Source organism: Protomyctophum bolini (genome assembly GCF_963924005.1).
Source record: "Protomyctophum bolini genome assembly, chromosome: 16".
In the NCBI taxonomy this organism is placed as follows: Eukaryota; Metazoa; Chordata; class Actinopteri; order Myctophiformes; family Myctophidae; genus Protomyctophum; species Protomyctophum bolini.
This window is the reverse complement of record NC_137877.1, coordinates 29,870,051-29,890,480: the sequence shown is the minus strand read 5'-3', so window position 1 is coordinate 29,890,480 and position 20,430 is coordinate 29,870,051. Positions and strand designations below refer to the sequence as shown.

Here is a 20,430-nt window from a genome sequence, read left to right as displayed (position 1 = left end):
ATGGGTATTGTCCTGCAAGCAGATCCATTTTGTCTGAAGACTGCGAACAGTGAGAGATGGTTATGTTTAGGCAACCAGATTTTGGGAGGGGGAGGGTTACTGAAATTGCCATTTTTGTCTACATTTTTTATATCCTTCACTTTTTTTCCCCTGTAGCAACTTCATGCAATCATTGCAGCGTCCGTCTCTATCAAGTCCTCCCAGAAGCTAAAGAAACTCCTAGAGGTAAGTGTAAATACATTTTGATGTGGTGAATAGTAGTAAGTTAAGACCAAATAGTGGGTCCTCAAGCTAGTAATATGCTCTGTTCTTTTTTCAACATTTGTTTATGTTGCTTAGATTGTCTTGGCACTCGGAAACTACATGAACAGCAGCAGAAGAGGAGCGGTGTATGGTTTCAAGCTACAAAGCTTAGACTTGGTAAGTTACTTCCTCCTGCCTTCGTAGATTTACGTTGTCGTTACAGAATCCTCCTGCTCATCTCACAAATGTTTTATATATTCCACAGCTGCTCGACACCAAGTCAACGGACCGTAAGCTGACACTGCTGCATTACATAGCTAACGTAGTTAAGGAGAAATACCAGCAGGTGTCTCTTTTCTACAATGAGGTGCACTACGTGGAGAAAGCTGCAGCAGGTGAGATATACAGCACAGATGGACTCCTAGTTAAGTTATGGCTCGTACACACTGCCCGATATTTGCTACGATTATGCTGTCGGGGACCATTTTTGGCACTCGTGAGATGTCAAAATGAATTGGAATAAAAAACAAATGATGTATCGGGTCTGGATCGCATCTTGGTGAACTCTTGCAGTGTGTGATGCCTAGTCAGCGACCAATCGTTTAGTGTGAAAGCCACAAAGATATAATGACAGATTTAAAAAAAAAAAGACTCCTGCAGTGTGAAATGCATAACGATCTGATGACTCGCGGACAACTTTCAAACTCCTACAGTGTGTAGGGGCCATTAGTTAACTTGGTTGACCGGTGTCCCCCAGTGGTCTTTTTGTCCCTCTACACCAAATGTCTTTTAATATTTTGGTGAATGTTTGCCTATTTTTGACTGTATATACTGTAATAACAATAATCTTTATTGTTACCAGTGTCGCTGGAGAATGTCCTCCTGGACGTGAGGGAGCTGCAGCGAGGCTTGGAGCTGACCAAGAGAGAGTACAGCATGCACGGTCACAACACCATGCTCAAAGACTTCATCGCACTACATGAGGGCAAGCTCAAGAAGCTGCAGGAGGATGCCAAGATTGCACAGGTGACCTCTGCGTGCTCACGTTGTTCTACCATATCGGCAAGCATTTTCAATGAGTGTATCAACTCATAATGTAATAAGTAATAACGTGTCACAATTTAATAACCTGCTGTGGCTCAGCGGTCCAGGCACCTTGGCTGGTAATCCAGTCTGGCAGCGTGCCGTCGGTTCGACTCCCGATCCGACGGCCTTTACTGCATGTCACTCCACCATCTCTCTCCATTTCCTGTCAGCCTACTTTCTATCCCTCCATAAAAAATAAAAAATAAAGGTGAAAGTATGTGATAAAAGCTCCTAATGTAATACAATCATGAGCGCAGGCCAGTGCCCAATGGGCACCACTGTAGAGGCTCCAACAGGCATTGCGCTAGTCTAGTTTAACTAATTATGGCTCATATTGTTGAGAAGTGTTAATAATAATGTCAGTATCATGTCCAGTATCATGGTCAATATTGAGTCATTATCAAGGGCAGTATCATGGTCAGTATCTTTCTTTTATTATTTATTGTATGCGTTGTATCATCAAATTTTGTGTTGTCTTTGAAAGGATGCCTTTGATGAAGCAGTGAAGTTCTTTGGGGAGAATGCCAAAACTACGCCTCCTTCTGTCTTCTTCCCAGTGTTTGTGCGGTTTGTCAAGGCCTATAGGGTGAGACACACACACACACACACACACACACACACACACACACACACACACACACATGCTTCCCTGTCACCTATGGTTCTTCCTATGGTGGTTCCCTGTCACCTATGGTTCTTCCTATGGTGGTTCCCTGTCACCTATGGTGGTTCCCTGTCACCTATGGTGGTTCCCTGTCACCTATGGTGCTTCCTATGGTGGTTCTCTGTCACCTATGGTTCTTCCTATGGTGGTTCCCTGTCACCTATGGTGCGTCCCTGTCTTCTATGGTGCTTCTTGTGTATGTGTTACTAGACATTGGCTCTGTATGCACTCTGTGATAAGCAGGCGTATAAAAATTATATGTTGTGTGTACATATGTATGGAGACACAATGACCAGTATGTCTGTTTTTCTTTATTAAACAAAAAAAGAATAACAGTGGTAGAGTTGCTATATTGAAACGAAAGAAGTGTGGTTAAACGCTGGGTGATTTCTTCCTGCAGCATGAAGGTACAGAGACACAGAATGGTCAGCTCCATCTCAGCAGCACAGCAGGACATCTGGTGGTCAGAGATATATTGCACGTTACCATGAGATGGAGCTAAAACAGGCCAAACAGTACTTGAGTCAAAGTACAGATACTCCTGGTCAACTACAAGCACTTTGTCCTAGCCTCGGTGACCTTACAGGCTCAACTTATGTAACTTACAGTAGATAGCATTTTATGTAGACATAGCACAGTAGATAGCATTTTATGTAGACATAGCACTCTATACTGTAGTGTATATGCATAGTTTCATTATATAGATATTCCATTGTTAGGTTCTTAGTGTACATATGATTATTGATGACTTATTTTTTTGTATCTGAGAGGGGAAGAGGTGGTGGAGATGGGATAGTTCCAGCCATAGGAGCATTGTTTGTAACTATAGCCCATAGGCACCCACTTTGCGGCGAGATCAAAGCGTGTCGCTACTCTCCTACTCTACACTCTGTACTGGACTAGCTTGCACATCGATTATTGACTCTGCTTGCTATTGCATAGCAAAAACCTCAAAAATGGAGTTGGGTGGTTTCCTCCTGACAGCAACGTTCCCTTCCTAGACATAATAGTGGAGTTAAAACTTAGTACAATATTCATCTATTTTTGGATACTTGACTTTCAATCCATTGTTTCAAATAGCACAGATACTCAAAAAACATACTTGAAGAACCACTTCACTCAATTTGAACCTATTCACAATGCTCATAATATGGTTTGGTGCCATTTTTGTCTACTCACTCTGTGAGGGCTATGGACAGTTGAGAAGTCTGTATGCAGGTTTGGTCATTTCAAACCTCATCAATGGTCTCCTCCTCTGAGACACAGACTGGTACACAGTACCATTGAAAATGGGTGAAGACTTGGTCCTTTATGTTCATTACTGTCCACCACTGGTGCTAAAACAGTTTAGGAAATGACTCAGGCAGACATAAAACGGAAACAAAGTGACGCATGCCGAGTTCATTGAGTGCATCGAGTTATCAGTAAGCGGGTTAGATCTGAATGTACTCTTCAGAATTGTCAAGGTTACACAGACACACTGTTGTTATGTGTCATGAGCTTCTTAAAATGAATGCAACATTGGCCACACAGTTTGTATGGTATCAATGAGGGAAGAGTAATCGTCGATCACAGTTCAACAAAAGGATCAGTGCACAGAGTAACAAGGTACTCTATACATTTTGAACAACAAGGTACTCTATACATTTTGAACAACAAGATGCTCTAGATACATTTTGAACAACAAGGTACACTGGTCTTGGTCTAGGCTGATTATACCACTAGAAAGGTGGAAGTAAGATTGACTGTACATCACCCTTCATAAATTCATGTTTTCAGTCTCCAAAATAATAACCGGGAAAAAATAAATAAGGAAGGCAGCTGCTGGTATATACAATATAACGAGAACTATTTGCATGCACATGTACATTTGATTTGACAATGCTAATACATACAATATGACAAGACTTAATGCACATGTACAATTGATTGTGTATGCCCTTAAATCTTCTTTTTCTTCTCTCCTTGCTCTTTTTTGCACTCTCTCCCTTTCTTTAATATATTTACGTTTTTAGTTTTTTCTTTTTTTATTACTATTCTACCATTATCGTCTATGCTGCTGCATTGTCGGGAGGAAGCAAAACCAAAGTAAGTTTTACTCGTGTGTGTGTGTGTGTGTGTGTGTGTGTGTGTCGCAGCAAGCAGAGGACGACAACGAGCACAGGAAGAGGCAGGAGCAGATGATGATGGAGAAACTTTTGGAACAGGAGGCCATGATGGAGGAGAACCAGAAGGTAAGTCTCACTTCTCCCCCACCCCCTTTGCCCTACTCCTCATTCCCGTTCCCGTTGCCAACGCCCATCCTTACTTATGGAACATGCTGGATCAAGCATGCCAACAGGAAAGCTGTCTCCACTGATCTCCCCTCCATCCCTCCCTCCTGGGGCAGGATTAGCTGGGTGTTGGGTGCCTAGTTTGTTGTAGTTCTATTGGGCTCTGCAGAGGGGCACCCTGCTGGGTCACATTACATCAAGTCAGGATCAGCAATTACACTACATAAGTGGTCTCATTAACACACAACAACATACGAGGACACACACACACACACACACACACACACACACACACACACACACACACACACACACACACACACACACACACACACACACACTCAACCACTTAGGGCTGGATGAATTCACTGTAACAGATGAATACAAGCCAAACAGCTGGGAGAGAAATTTTAAAATGAGTGTGTACAATTATTATTTTTTAAGACAATCTTAAATTCACTAGATGCCAATGTGAAGTTACAGATAACACATACTGTTACACAGTCATACTGTAGTAACCGATCGAACAGCATTGTCTGTTCTAAGATTATCTACCAGTATGTATAGCTGTAGCGAACAGCTCTCAGGGGGGCAGAGGAAAGCACTGCATGTGCACGCGCAAGGTACATCCCCAGCGCCACGCCTAGTTGCTGGAGTCTCCAAAAATGTGGGGGGGGGAAAGCTCTCATAAAAACATCTTGGTGGACACACACAGCGCCTACTGCCAAAGTGTACCCCATTCAATGGGACATCAGTTAAGTGTAACTATGTGTGTGACTGTGTGTGTGTGTGTGTGTGTGTGTATGTGTGTGTGACTGTGTGTGTGACTGTGTGCGCGTGTCAGTCTCCATCCCATAAAAACAAGCGGCAGCAGCAAGAGTTGATCACGGAGCTCAGGAAGAAGCAGGTGAAGGACAGCCGTCACGTCTACGAAGGCAAAGACGGAGCAATCGAAGACATCATTACAGGTAACGTGACCTGGGCCAGGCTCCAATCTGGACACACACACACACACCTGACATGTACACACAGTGCACACACACAGGACGCTCTGCATGCAGGTTCTCTCCTGTGCTCTAGATTCGGTCATTAACGTGGGAGATTAACCACTAACACAAGAATGCCGGCTCTTTTTAATTAAGCCGTCGTCAGGTGTTTCAAAAACCGAAGGCTTTATTTAACATTAATCACAGAGTACAAATCCAGCTAATCTAATGACATTCTGATCTAGCTCAAATGTGTCAACTTTATCTGCTTGTTGTTGCTGCTTTGTTAACACCATCCACATACAGGGGGGTTCGGGCTGTGTCTGTCTAGTCCTAGAACATTAATTGATTTTGCATTCCACCATGGACTGTTTTGTCTGTAGAGAATGAAAAAAAAACATGTTTTATTTACTGAGAAGCAGTGAAAACGTGCCTCAGGGGTATTGTAAATGTGTTACTAGAGGTAGAAGCCCAGGCAATTCAAATTCAGAGTAAGCCTAATAATACACTCAACAGTCTGTGTAACAATAAAACATCGGTTACGGAATGACCATTGACTAAATTATGTTAACACTTTGTGTTTAATAATCTCACTCAGGTTAGTTTACTAGCAGCCCACAGGGCCCCTTTTTATAGATCATAACCCCGCTAGAATGTGTGGAACATTCTAGATTGTATAGAAATTTGCCATTCTCTGTCTGGACGCTGTTTTGAGGGTATTTGCTTAGTGCTAACCAGTGCTAAACCCTCTCTTGTAGCATTCTGCTTTCTTATACTGTTTGTGTCTTGTCTTGTCTGTGGCTGTTGTCCCTGTTGTTCTCAATGCAGTGTTGAAGACAGTGCCATTTACCGCCCGCACAGCCAAACGTGGCTCTCGGTTCTTCTGCGAACCCGCACTCAATGAGGAGTACCATTACTAAGCTTATAGAACTCTCTCTCTCTTCCGAAAGGTTGCTGGAACACAACGTTCTATCTTTTTTTATCTTCATCTTCATGTGTGCTTCATCACTTTCTCTCCTCATAACTGCCTCTTCACTCACACACCTGGAACCTGTTTGTATTAAGCGTGATGCAGCCCCACCATGGTTCTTGAGACAATCTTGCGTGTGTGCGTGTGCGTGTGTGCGTGTGCGTGTGCCTGACTGTGTGGGTGTCTTTCCCTCTAAGCATGAGGAGTTGGAGGGATAGCAGTTGTGATGGTGGTGGGGCAACTGTTTTCTCTCTTACCTTGCATGACCTGCGTCATCCATTTATTATCATTGTGTGTATTATCAACTACTGCAGTGCAAACCATAATGTCACAGCAGGAACAGTCTCCAACCAAGGTCACCATATCTGTGCAAGCAGGAGAGGAAGATTGGTGAAAAATAACTTTCTTTAAAATAATGGAACATTAATGTAAGCTGATAGGCACCATCTAGTGGTGACAAAGTAAATAACATTAATAAAACAGAACTTCCTGCTTTGATAATGCCGTTTTGATCACCAGGAACAGATCATTTAGGGTAAAGATGAGAAAAAGTGATAGTAAGGCATGATGTTTAGTTTCAGTCATCATTGCGTTATATTCATATTCAATGATTTAATTTTCCAATATTCCAGTTAGTACAGCTGCACTCACACATTCACTCAGACAATACTGCCTGTGACATTATAAGTTGCGTTCATGTGTTAATGTCTCCATGAAAACGGTTTGATTGTCTAATCACAATTTCTATTATTGAAGATGTTTTGGCTTTATTGCACGTCAATTGCTTTTCCGCACCCCCCCTACCCACAATGCATCCCTCTTCACCTAATTTGTGCTAGGCTCTGCCTCCTGCTCCTCCTTCCAGTCACATGACTTTCTGTAAACAAGCAGGCTAGAGCCATATTATTTACTAATATGATGCATGCTTTTCTTTTTTTGAAGTCCAGTACTGCTTTTTAAATCTAAATATATTCTCACTGTGTGCCACTAACATACAGCCAGGTAATTCCACTGAATATTCTTGTGGTGAACTGTTCTTAATCACTCACATGACTATTTTCCCTTCAGGGGCTTACTTGGCTGCATGCATGCTTTTGGTAGTTTTTTTTGGTCAAGGTGCTATTGAAAGTTCTATGTTGTCTTTCTTTTGGAACCATGTTTGTGTAGCGCTCTCATCGCACTTTGAAACGGGCTCTTCCTTTGCCATGCTGGTAGCCACTCAGCAAAGCAGTCTGGGTTTAGACTTTAGAGACAGAAAAAAAAAGAACCAAGCTTTGATCTCCTCTCTTCCCGTGTGCCAGCTGTATCAGTTAACCACTCACCTCTCCTGTCCTTGTCACTGCTGCCCCGCTCTGGCCCAGCCCCAGGAACCGGCTTTGCTCGCTCAGCAGATCTCTCTCTGTTATGCCTAATCTATGCCCCGTCGCATGCCTGCGTCACACGCCAAAAATAGCAGACCTACAAGCTCAAAACGTGTCACATCCACAATATGTTGTGAACGTGTAGGTCGGCTATTTTTGTTGTGCGACGGAGAAATGAATCAGGCTTTAGTCCACTGTGGGAAAAAAAAACACTTAGGGTGACATTCTCCCGTTCACCCTGACCATCTCCTTTTGTAATGTCCATTTTGTTCTTCTCTTCATCTAGCCCTAAAGAAGAATAATATTACTAAATTTCCCAATACCTACTCGAGGGTAAGGACCGCCTCCAATAGCACCTCTGTGGTGGTTGATGTGTCCTAAACCCGGCAAGCAACTCTTTATTACCTCCCTTCTCCTCTCTCTCTCCCTCTTACCTCTGAAGTATTTCCACCTCCTTTTTCCTCTCATTCTCTCCCCTATTTACTATAATACTGTATGTCATAATGTAGTGTATTTATGACTGTTTGGAATTGCCAGTCTACATTTGTTAACCACTTGAACCCTAGCATCCATTTTCTAGGCATGTCACAATAGGCAAACATCCACGTGACTTGTTGAGCTTGTAAATGAGCTATTTTTGGCAAACGATTTGACGTAGAGGCAAGAAAGTAGGGGGTCAAGTATAGACCTATAGGATATTAGGGTTCTCAAAGTGTATAAGGTTTAAGTGGTTAACATAATAAACTTTTTTATGGGGAGCATTTGCTAAAGCAGAGATTCAGTTTACGGATATCAATAGCAAGGCTATAAAATTGAAATCCCCATCAGGCCAGTCTGATTTTATACCATGTTGAGAAGTGTCGCTTAGAAAAACAAAATAATTCTTCAGCAAAGTCGACACTTTGCTGAAGAATTAGTACCTTTCTCTTTTTTTTTGCGTAGAACCCAAGCTGCTTTGGTTGACTGGCTGCCAGCCCTGAGCCTCTGGGCTTGTGAAAAAGGTCTGACAAGATGATTGACTTTTATTCCCGCCTCCTCCCCAGATCTGAGGAATCAGCCTTACAGGCGAGCAGACGGCGTGCGGCGGAGCGTCAGGAGACGCTTTGACGATCAGAACTTACGGCCGGTGGTGAACACCGAGGTGGTCATGTGACGAGGGAACAGTGCATGTGCTAAAGGGGGGAGAAAGATGGGTGGATGGTTAATGAGAGAGAGAATAGAAGACGAGGATGGACGTGAAGAGAAGGATGAGGCTGAGAGCGTAGTAGCAACCATAGAGATGATTATGTACTGTATACAGTATATACTACATAAGAATACATGTGATGTTATTCCATGTCTGTGGTGTGTAGCAGCAGCTTCTCACGATGAAGGAATGAAACCTAAAACAGAAGTGTCTTAATGGTTCACTATAAGAACCTTAGACAAGCCAAGTGCCTGAACTGATTCTTTTTTTCTTTTTGTGATCCAGTGTCATTTTGTCATGCGTTTGTCCAATGACTGTCTGTTTTTATTACTGTCACTTCAAGCAATACAATGTGACCAGGCTTTAACTATAGCACTCCTTGTGAACCCTTCAGGGGAGATGGACAACAGCAGTGATCCAAAACTGTTTGAAATTCTAATGATGTACTTGTCTTCAGCAAGTACAAAAGACCACAAAGAAATGGCTAAGATAGACTGTACAGAGAAAGTGATCCAATTAAATTAAAAATACCAGGCTAATGTGATTGTGAACTGTAGAAAGCAAGGCCTCGCTATGAGTGCATATTGACATCTCATTCATCAGTGTTACTATGGTTGGTGGACCAAGCCGTGAACTCTTAGCTCCATATCTATAAAGCCTAGGCTGTCTACTAAAGTAGAAGTAATGTGCCGTCCATTTCAAACACCAACGCTGCCACAGTACAGCATTTTGGTTGAATGGTTTCTAAGTTAAAATTGGGTTCATGGTCTTTATGAGAGTTTCTAAAAGGACTTACAGTAATAGTGTACACTTCCAGCCAAGCGTAGATGCACTGAGACCTACTTGGTGATTAATTGTGAAAACTGGATCTCAAGTTTGCTTTTTATAACTCTTAAAAAGCTAATTGGAATCTAGGCAACCGTCTACTCACCCTTTTGTAATTTTGATGTATAGTATTTAACCACTGAAAACTGTTTCCTTTTACTGCTTGTTTTCCCATTTGACATGGTCGTTTGTGACGGCACCTAAATGTTAAAGCCATGGTAAAACAAGTTTTCTAAATGTACAGATATTTTGCTACTTTTTTTTTCTTTTTTTTTTTTTTTTTTTTTTTTTTTTTTTTTTTTTTTTTTACTTAACTCCATTACCGAAAGGTTAATATTGTACATATTGTTTAAACAAAGTTTTCAACTGCCCTGTGCTATACAATTTGAATGTTATTTTAACTTATAGTTTGTTTCCATTTTTGTATATTTAATTAAGCCAAAAAACTTTGGCTTAAGCCATTAACAAAGAGCCTAGCATGCTAATTAGATTTGCCTTAGCCATGGTGCTCAAGGCACTGGACCACTGAAATTGCTGTAGAGGGTGTGTCACAGAGCAATATCAAACCAGTTGGATACATCTACAATATATTACAATGTACCTGTAATTCCGCACATTACCGTTAATGTTCCATTGTATGATTGCTACACATTGTAATGCTAATTTTAAATTCTCTCATTAGGCTGGTGATGTTTTGTGATATGCCCTCTCTGGACCATAATATCTATTGAAGCATGTTCATCTCTGATTTGCTTTAACTGTCTATCTGCATCATTCCTCTGACTGGATAATACTGGCATGTCTCGTTTTCTCATCAGAAATGTATTTTAGGCATTGTGTGCTCATTACAGAATACTTTAAAATAACATGTCCTTTTTTAGGTTATGATATTTTCAATGAATATGATCAAATAAAATATTTACTATGAATATTTCATGCTGGTTTCTCGCCAATATTGGCCCTTTGTTTCTGGTTGACAATAGTTCTGGCTATGTTTGAGTGGTTTGGCAGTAGCAGTAATGTAGTGGCAGCAATATAATACAAAAATGTGATTTGATATTGTCATTTTGCCATTTTATACATTTGACTGCAACAGACCATTTGACTGCAATATCCCTTAGGCAACATAATTGATACAAATCAATACAAACTCCATTGCTAGAGGAAATAGACCTCTTACACTTTCAGGGGACAGATTATGTGATAGGAATATTCGTTAAAGGACCACTTCACCACTTTTCAACCTATCTTCATATAATTGGTCCTCAGTGCTATAGTATGCTGTACCATATGGGCTATAGCCCATGGTCCAAAATGATGAGAAACGAGGCTAACTTTTTTTTTCAAAATTTCAAAAAACATGGGCTATAACCCATCGTTTTTGTCATTTCGTCATTTTTTTCAAATCCTCAAAAATGATGAAAAACGGCGCGCTATAGTATGCCGTACGATATGGGCTATAGCCCACGGTCCAAAATTATGAGAAACGAGGCTAACTTTTTTTTTCAAAATTTCAAAAAACATGGGCTATAACCCATCGTTTTTGTCATTTCGTCATTTTTTTCAAATCTTCAAAAATGATGAAAAACGGCGCGCTATAGTATGCCGTACGATATGGGCTATAGCCCACGGTCCAAAATGATGAGAAACGAGGCTAACTTTTTTTTTCAAAATTTCAAAAAACATGGGCTATAACCCATCGTTTTTGTCATTTCGTCATTTTTTTCAAATCTTCAAAAATGATGAAAAACGGCGCGCTATAGTATGCCGTACGATATGGGCTATAGCCCACGGTCCAAAATGATGAGAAACGAGGCTAACCTTTTTTTTCAAAATTTCAAAAAACATGGGCTATAACCCATCGTTTTTGTCATTTCGTCATTTTTTTTAAATCCTCAAAAATGATGAAAAACGGCGCGCTATAGTATGCCGTACGATATGGGCTATAGCCAATGGTCCAAAATGATGAGAAACGAGGATAACTTTTTTTTTTTAAATTTCAAAAAACATGGGCTATAACCCATCGTTTTTGTCAAATTGCGTAAATTGCGGAAATGGTAATTGCGGAAATTGCGGAAATGGAAATTGCGTAAATTGCAGGAAATTGCGAAAATTGTAATTGCGGAAATGGAAATTGCGGAAATTGCGGATTTTTTTTCTTCATTTTTTTCAAATCCTCAAAAATGATGAAAAACGGCGCGCTATAGTATGCCGTACGATATGGGCTATAGCCCATGGTCCAAAATGATGAGAAACGAGGATAACTTTTTTTTTCAAAATTTCAAAAAACATGGGCTATAACCCATCGTTTTTGTCATTTCGTCATTTTTTTCAAATCTTCAAAAATGATGAAAAACGGCGCGCTATAGTATGCCGTACGATATGGGCTATAGCCCACGGTCCAAAATGATGAGAAACGAGGCTAACTTTTTTTTTTTCAAAATTTCAAAAAACATGGGCTATAACCCATCGTTTTTGTCATTTCGTCATTTTTTTCGAATCCTAAAAAATGATGAAAAACGGCGCGCTATAGTATGCCGTACGATATGGGCTATAGCCAATGGTCCAAAATGATGAGAAACGAGGATAACTTTTTTTTTCAAAATTTCAAAAAACATGGGCTATAACCCATCGTTTTTGTCAAATTGCGTAAATTGCGTAAATGGTAATTGCGGAAATTGCGGAAATGGAAATTGCGTAAATTGCAGGAAATTGCGAAAATTGTAATTGCGGAAATGGAAATTGCGGAAATTGCGGATTTTTTTTCTTCATTTTTTTCAAATCCTCAAAAATGATGAAAAACGGCGCGCTATAGTATGCCGTACGATATGGGCTATAGCCCATGGTCCAAAATGATGAGAAACGAGGATAACTTTTTTTTTCAAAATTTCAAAAAACATGGGCTATAACCCATCGTTTTTGTCATTTCGTCATTTTTTTCAAATCTTCAAAAATGATGAAAAACGGCGCGCTATAGTATGCCGTACGATATGGGCTATAGCCCACGGTCCAAAATGATGAGAAACGAGGCTAACTTTTTTTTTTCAAAATTTCAAAAAACATGGGCTATAACCCATCGTTTTTGTCATTTCGTCATTTTTTTCAAATCCTCAAAAATGATGAAAAACAGCGCGCTATAGTATGCCGTACGATATGGGCTATAGCCAATGGTCCAAAATGATGGGAAACGAGGATAACTTTTTTTTTCAAAATTTCAAAAAACATGGGCTATAACCCATCGTTTTTGTCAAATTGCGGAAATTACGGAAATGGTAATTGCGGAAATGGAAATTGCGGAAATTGCAGGAAATTGCGAAAATGGTAATTGCGGAAATTGCGGAAATGGAAATTGAGGAAATTGCGGATTTTTTTTTTAATTTTTTCATTTTTTTCAAATCCTCAAAAATGATGAAAAACGGCGCGCTATAGTATGCCGTACGATATGGGCTATAGCCCACGGTCCAAAATGATGAGAAACGAGGCTAACTTTTTTTTTCAAAATTTCAAAAAACATGGGCTATAACCCATCGTTTTTGTCATTTCGTCATTTTTTTCAAATCCTCAAAAATGATGAAAAACGGCGCGCTATAGTATGCCGTACGATATGGGCTATAGCCCACGGTCCAAAATGATGAGAAACGAGGCTAACTTTTTTTTTCAAAATTTCAAAAAACATGGGCTATAACCCATCGTTTTTGTCATTTCGTCATTTTTTTCAAATCCTCAAAAATGATGAAAAACGGCGCGCTATAGTATGCCGTACGATATGGGCTATAGCCAATGGTCCAAAATGATGAGAAACGAGGATAACCTTTTTTTTTTCAAAATTTCAAAAAACATGGGCTATAACCCATCGTTTTTGTCAAATTGCGGAAATTGCGGAAATGGTAATTGCGGAAATTGCGGAAATGGAAATTGCGGAAATTGCAGGAAATTGCGAAAATTGTAATTGCGGAAATCATTTTTGAAGATTTGAAAAAAATGACGAAATGACAAAAACGATGGGTTATAGCCCATGTTTTTTGAAATTTTGAAAAAAAAAGTTAGCCTCAATTCTCATCATTTTGGACCATGGGATATAGCCCTTATCGTATGGCATACTATAGCATGCCGTTTTTCATCATTTTTGAGGATTTGAAAAAAATGACGAAATGACAAAAACGATGGGTTATAGCCCATGTTTTTTGAAATTTTGAAAAAAAAATTTAGCCTCGTTTCTTATCATTTTGGACCGTGGGCTATAGCTCATATCGTACGGCAAAAATGAAAAAATGAAAAAAAACGATGGGTTATAGCCCATGTTTTTTGAAAAAAAACGTATCCTCGTTTCTCATCATTTTGGACCATGGGCTATAGCCCATATCGTTCTAGTCAGGGTTCTAGTCTCCTGAAGAACATTTTCACTGTCCATCTAAATTCTAAAAGGCTGGTTAAATGAGACATGGGCTATAACCCATCGTTTTTTTCATATTTTCATTATTTTCAAATCCTCAAAAACGATGAAAAGCGGCGTGCTATAGTATGCCGTACGATATGGGCTATAGCCCATGGTCCAAAATGATGAGAAATGAGGATAACTCAAATTGTCGTAGTGGTTAAGATGTTGGCTTTCCACGTGGGAGACCAGGGTTCGATTCCCGGCTGTTACACTATCATACAAAAGAAGACCTCAACAGCGCTAAGAAAGATCTGATTAATATGATGCTGTGTTATTTAAACTTTACTGAAGGCTAACGAACAAAAGATCACTTCAAAATTACCAGGAGACCATCGGGAGTTCCTCCTACAGTAATTTGAACTTTTCAAGGCTAGAATAAAAAATAAAAACTCAAAAGCACCCGGAGACATCTGCTGAATGCCCAAAGGTGCCGTGGTGTAATGGTGTGGAGTGCTTTGCCCGTTGCCTCTGCTACAGTCAGTTGGCCGGTTCAAGTCCCATGTCATGACATCAAGGTGCTGGAGGACCATCGGGAGTTCCTCCTACAGCTCAATGCTGCAGTAATTTGAACTTTTCAGGCTAGAATAAAAAATAAAAACTCAAAAGCACCCGGAGACATCTGCTGAATGCCCAAAGGTGCCGTGGCGTAATGGTGTGGAGCGCTTGGCCCGATGCCTCTGCTACAGTCAGTTGGCCGGTTCAAGTCCCATGTCATGACATCAAGGTGCTGGAGGACCATCGGGAGTTCCTCCTACAGCTCAATGCTGCAGTAATTTCAACTTTTCAAGGCTAGAATAAAAAATAAAAACTCAAAAGCACCCGGAGACATCTGCTGAATGCCCAAAGGTGCCGTGGCGTAATGGTGTGGAGCGCTTGGCCCGATGCCTCTGCTACAGTCAGTTGGCCGGTTCAAGTCCCATGTCATGACATCAAGGTGCTGGAGGACCATCGGGAGACGGTGCTCTCTCCCCCTGTTTCCTGAGATGTAACGGTTGGGGCTTATGTCTGAAAGAACCCTGTCCAGCTAATCTTTTACCATGAAAATGTCCAATTTAACATACTCTTACCACCTCTCAGTGTGCCATTTTCCAACTGGCCTGGAAGTTTTGGGCCACATCAATTTCCCAAATTTGCAATTTCCGCAATTTGCAATTTCCGCAATTTGCAATTTCCTCAATTTCCGCAATTTCCCAAATTTGCAATTTCCGCAATTTGCAATTTCCGCAATTTCCGCAATTTGCAATTTCCGCAATTTGAAATTTTCAATTTCCCAAATTTGAAATTTCCGCAATTTCCGCAATTTTCAATTTCCGCAATTTGCAGTTTTTCATTGTCAAATTCATATAGTCACAGACTATTCTGTCAGATGATGGGCCAAAATGCATTGCTATTTCTTTTTAAAAGTTTGACCTAATTCTTATCTGTAAAACTTTAGGTGGACAGGGTTCTTTCAAACATAACCCCCAAATGCTACTTTTCAGGAAACAGGGGGAGAGAGCACCGTCTCCCGATGGTCCTCCAGCACTTTGATGTCATGACATGGGACTTGAACCGGCGAACTGACTGTAGCAGAGCCAACGGGCCAAGCGCTCCACACCATTACGCCACGGCACCTTTGGGCATTCAGCAGATGTCTCCGGGTGCTTTTGAGTTTTTATTTTTTATTCTAGCCTTGAAAAGTTCAAATTACTGCAGCATTGAGCTGTAGGAGGAACTCCCGATGGTCCTCCAGCACCTTGATGTCATGACATGGGACTTGAACCGGCGAACTGACTGTAGCAGAGCCAACGGGCCAAGCTCTCCACACCATTACGCCACCGCACCTTTGGGCATTCAGCAGATGTCTCCGGGTGCTTTTGAGTTTTTATTTTTTATTCTAGCCTTGAAAAGTTCAAATTACTGCAGCATTGAGCTGTAGGAGGAACTCCCGATGGTCCTCCAGCACCTTGATGTCATGACATGGGACTTGAACCGGCGAACTGACTGTAGCAGAGCCAACGGGCCAAGCGCTCCACACCATTACGCCACGGCACCTTTGGGCATTCAGCAGATGTCTCCGGGTGCTTTTGAGTTTTTATTTTTTATTCTAGCCTTGAAAAGTTCAAATTACTGCAGCATTGAGCTGTAGGAGGAACTCCCGATGGTCCTCCAGCACCTTGATGTCATGACATGGGACTTGAACCGGCGAACTGACTGTAGCAGAGCCAACGGGCCAAGCGCTCCACACCATTACGCCACGGCACCTTTGGGCATTCAGCAGATGTCTCCGGGTGCTTTTGAGTTTCTATTTTTTATTCTAGCCTTGAAAAGTTCAAATTACTGCAGCATTGAGCTGTAGGAGGAACAGGCCTTGAACATGGAATGTCTGCACTGAAACACTGATGATTAGACCACTGCACCATCAGTCAGACACTCTCAGGCAAAGTCTCCTGGTAATTTTGAAGTGATCTTTTGTTCGTTAGCCTTCAGTTAGTAAAGTTTAAATAACACAGCATCATATTAATCAGATCTTTCTTAGCGCTGTTGAGGTCTTCTTTTGTATGATAGTGTAACAGCCGGGAATCGAACCCTGGTCTCCCACGTGGAAAGCCAACATCTTAACCACTACGACAATTAGAGTTATCCTCATTTCTCATCATTTTGGACCATGGGCTATAGCCCATATCGTACGGCATACTATAGCATGCCGTTTTTCATCATTTTTGAGGATTTGAAAAAAATGAAAAAATGAAAAAAACGATGGGTTATAGCCCATGTTTTTTGAAATTTTGAAAAAAAAGTTAGCCTCGTTTCTCATCATTTTGGACCGTGGGCTATAGCCCATATCGTACGGCATACTATAGCGCGCCGTTTTTCATCATTTTTGAAGATTTGAAAAAAATGACAAAATGACAAAAACGATGGGTTATAGCCCATGTTTTTTGAAATTTTGAAAAAAAAAGTTAGCCTCGTTTCTCATCATTTTGGACCATGGGCTATAGCCAATATCGTACGGCATACTATAGCGCGCCGTTTTTCATCATTTTTGAGGATTTGAAAAAAATGACGAAATGACAAAAACGATGGGTTATAGCCCATGTTTTTTGAAATTTTGAAAAAAAAAGTTATCCTCGTTTCTCATCATTTTGGACCATGGGCTATAGCCCATATCGTACGGCATACTATAGCGCGCCGTTTTTCATCATTTTTGAGGATTTGAAAAAAATGACGAAATGACAAAAACGATGGGTTATAGCCCATGTTTTTTGAAATTTTGAAAAAAAAAGTTAGCCTCGTTTCTCATCATTTTGGACTGTGGGCTATAGCCCATATCGTACGGCATACTATAGCGCGCCGTTTTTCATCATTTTTGAAGATTTGAAAAAAATGACAAAATGACAAAAACGATGGGTTATAGCCCATGTTTTTTGAAATTTTGAAAAAAAAAGTTATCCTCGTTTCTCATCATTTTGGACCATGGGCTATAGCCCATATCGTACGGCATACTATAGCGCGCCGTTTTTCATCATTTTTGAGGATTTGAAAAAAATGACGAAATGACAAAAACGATGGGTTATAGCCCATGTTTTTTGAAATTTTGAAAAAAAAAGTTAGCCTCGTTTCTCATCATTTTGGACTGTGGGCTATAGCCCATATCGTACGGCATACTATAGCGCGCCGTTTTTCATCATTTTTGAGGATTTGAAAAAAATGACGAAATGACAAAAACGATGGGTTATAGCCCATGTTTTTTGAAATTTTGAAAAAAAAAGTTAGCCTCGTTTCTCATCATTTTGGACCATGGGCTATAGCCAATATCGTACGGCATACTATAGCGCGCCGTTTTTCATCATTTTTGAGGATTTGAAAAAAATGACAAAATGACAAAAACGATGGGTTATAGCCCATGTTTTTTGAAATTTTGAAAAAAAAAGTTATCCTCGTTTCTCATCATTTTGGACCATGGGCTATAGCCCATATCGTACGGCATACTATAGCGCGCCGTTTTTCATCATTTTTGAGGATTTGAAAAAAATGACGAAATGACAAAAACGATGGGTTATAGCCCATGTTTTTTGAAATTTTGAAAAAAAAAGTTAGCCTCGTTTCTCATCATTTTGGACTGTGGGCTATAGCCCATATCGTACGGCATACTATAGCGCGCCGTTTTTCATCATTTTTGAAGATTTGAAAAAAATGACAAAATGACAAAAACGATGGGTTATAGCCCATGTTTTTTGAAATTTTGAAAAAAAAAGTTAGCCTCGTTTCTCATCATTTTGGACCGTGGGCTATAGCCCATATCGTACGGCATACTATAGCGCGCCGTTTTTCATCATTTTTGAGGATTTGAAAAAAATGACGAAATGACAAAAACGATGGGTTATAGCCCATGTTTTTTGAAATTTTGAAAAAAAAAGTTATCCTCGTTTCTCATCATTTTGGACCATGGGATATAGCCCTTATCGTATGGCATACTATAGCATGCCGTTTTTCATCATTTTTGAGGATTTGAAAATAATGAAAATATGAAAAAAACGATGGGTTATAGCCCATGTTTTTTGAAATTTTGAAAAAAAAAGTTATCCTCGTTTCTCATCATTTTGGACAATGGGATATAGCCCTTATCGTATGGCATACTATAGCATGCCGTTTTTCATCATTTTTGAGGATTTGAAAAAAATGAAAAAATGAAAAAAACGATGGGTTATAGCCCATGTTTTTTGAAATTTTGAAAAAAAAAACGTATCCTCGTTTCTCATCATTTTGGACCATGGGCTATAGCCCATATCGTTCTAGTCAGGGTTCTAGTCTCCTGAAGAACATTTTCACTGTCCATCTAAATTCTAAAAGGCTGGTTAAATGAGACATGGGCTATAACCCATCGTTTTTTTCATATTTTCATTATTTTCAAATCCTCAAAAACTATGAAAAGCGGCGTGCTATAGTATGCCGTACGATATGGGCTATAGCCCATGGTCCAAAATGATGAGAAATGAGGATAACTCAAATTGTCGTAGTGGTTAAGATGTTGGCTTTCCACGTGGGAGACCAGGGTTCGATTCCCGGCTGTTACACTATCATACAAAAGAAGACCTCAACAGCGCTAAGAAAGATCTTATTAATATGATGCTGTGTTATTTAAACTTAACTGAAGGCTAACGAACAAAAGATCACTTCAAAATTACCAGGAGACTTTGCCTGAGAGTGTCTGACTGATGGTGCAGTGGTCTAATCATCAGGATTTCAGTACAGACATTCCATGTTCAAGGCCTGTTCCTCCTACAGCTCAATGCTGCAGTAATTTGAATTTTTCAAGGCTAGAATAAAAAATAAAAACTCAAAAGCACCCGGAGACATCTGCTGAATGCCCAAAGGTGCCGTGGCGTAATGGTGTGAAGCGCTTGGCCCGATGCCTCTGCTACAGTCAGTTGGCCGGTTCAAGTCCCATGTCATGACATCAAGGTGCTGGAGGACCATCGGGAGTTCCTCCTACAGCTCAATGCTGCAGTAATTTGAACTTTTCAAGGCTAGAATAAAAAATAAAAACTCAAAAGCACCCGGAGACATCTGCTGAATGCCCAAAGGTGCCGTGGCCTAATGGTGTGGAGCGCTTGGCCCGATGCCTCTGCTACAGTCAGTTGGCCGGTTCAAGTCCCATGTCATGACATCAAGGTGCTGGAGGACCATCGGGAGTTCCTCCTACAGCTCAATGCTGCAGTAATTTCAACTTTTCAAGGCTAGAATAAAAAATAAAAACTCAAAAGCACCCGGAGACATCTGCTGAATGCCCAAAGGTGCCGTGGCGTAATGGTGTGGAGCGCTTGGCCCGATGCCTCTGCTACAGTCAGTTGGCCGGTTCAAGTCCCATGTCATGACATCAAGGTGCTGGAGGACCATCGGGAGACGGTGCTCTCTCCCCCTGTTTCCTGAGATGTAACGGTTGGGGCTTATGTCTGAAAGAACCCTGTCCAGCTAATCTTTTACCATGAAAATGTCCAATTTAACATACTCTTACCACCTCTAAGTGTGCCATTTTCCAACTGGCCTGGAAGTTTTGGGCCACATCAATTTCCCAAATTTGCAATTTCCGCAATTTGCAATTTCCGCAATTTGCAATTTCCTCAATTTCCGCAATTTCCAATTTCCCAAATTTGCAATTTCCGCAATTTGCAATTTCCGCAATTTCCGCAATTTGCAATTTCCGCAATTTGAAATTTTCAATTTCCCAAATTTGAAATTTCCGCAATTTCCGCAATTTTCAATTTCCGCAATTTGCAGTTTTTCATTGTCAAATTCATATAGTCACAGACTATTCTGTCAGATGATGGGCCAAAATGCATTGCTATTTCTTTTTAAAAGTTTGACCTAATTCTTATCTGTAAAACTTTAGGTGGACAGGGTTCTTTCAAACATAA

At 40.5% G+C, this 20,430-nt stretch overlaps 1 protein-coding gene across 1 annotated transcript in view; it reads left to right on the top strand.

The window, feature by feature from the left end:
* fmnl2a (formin-like 2a) overlaps positions 1-10,527 on the top strand; it is a 73,296-nt gene extending 62,769 nt beyond the window's left edge. Inside the window, 8 exon segments of the mRNA XM_080784980.1 lie at positions 157-225; positions 340-420; positions 509-638; positions 1,106-1,269; positions 1,814-1,915; positions 4,132-4,227; positions 5,111-5,234; positions 8,627-10,527. Coding sequence (XP_080641106.1) covers positions 157-225; positions 340-420; positions 509-638; positions 1,106-1,269; positions 1,814-1,915; positions 4,132-4,227; positions 5,111-5,234; positions 8,627-8,736 — 876 coding nt within the window. The 3' untranslated portion in view covers positions 8,737-10,527.
* Positions 10,528-20,430: the final 9,903 nt, after the last annotated feature.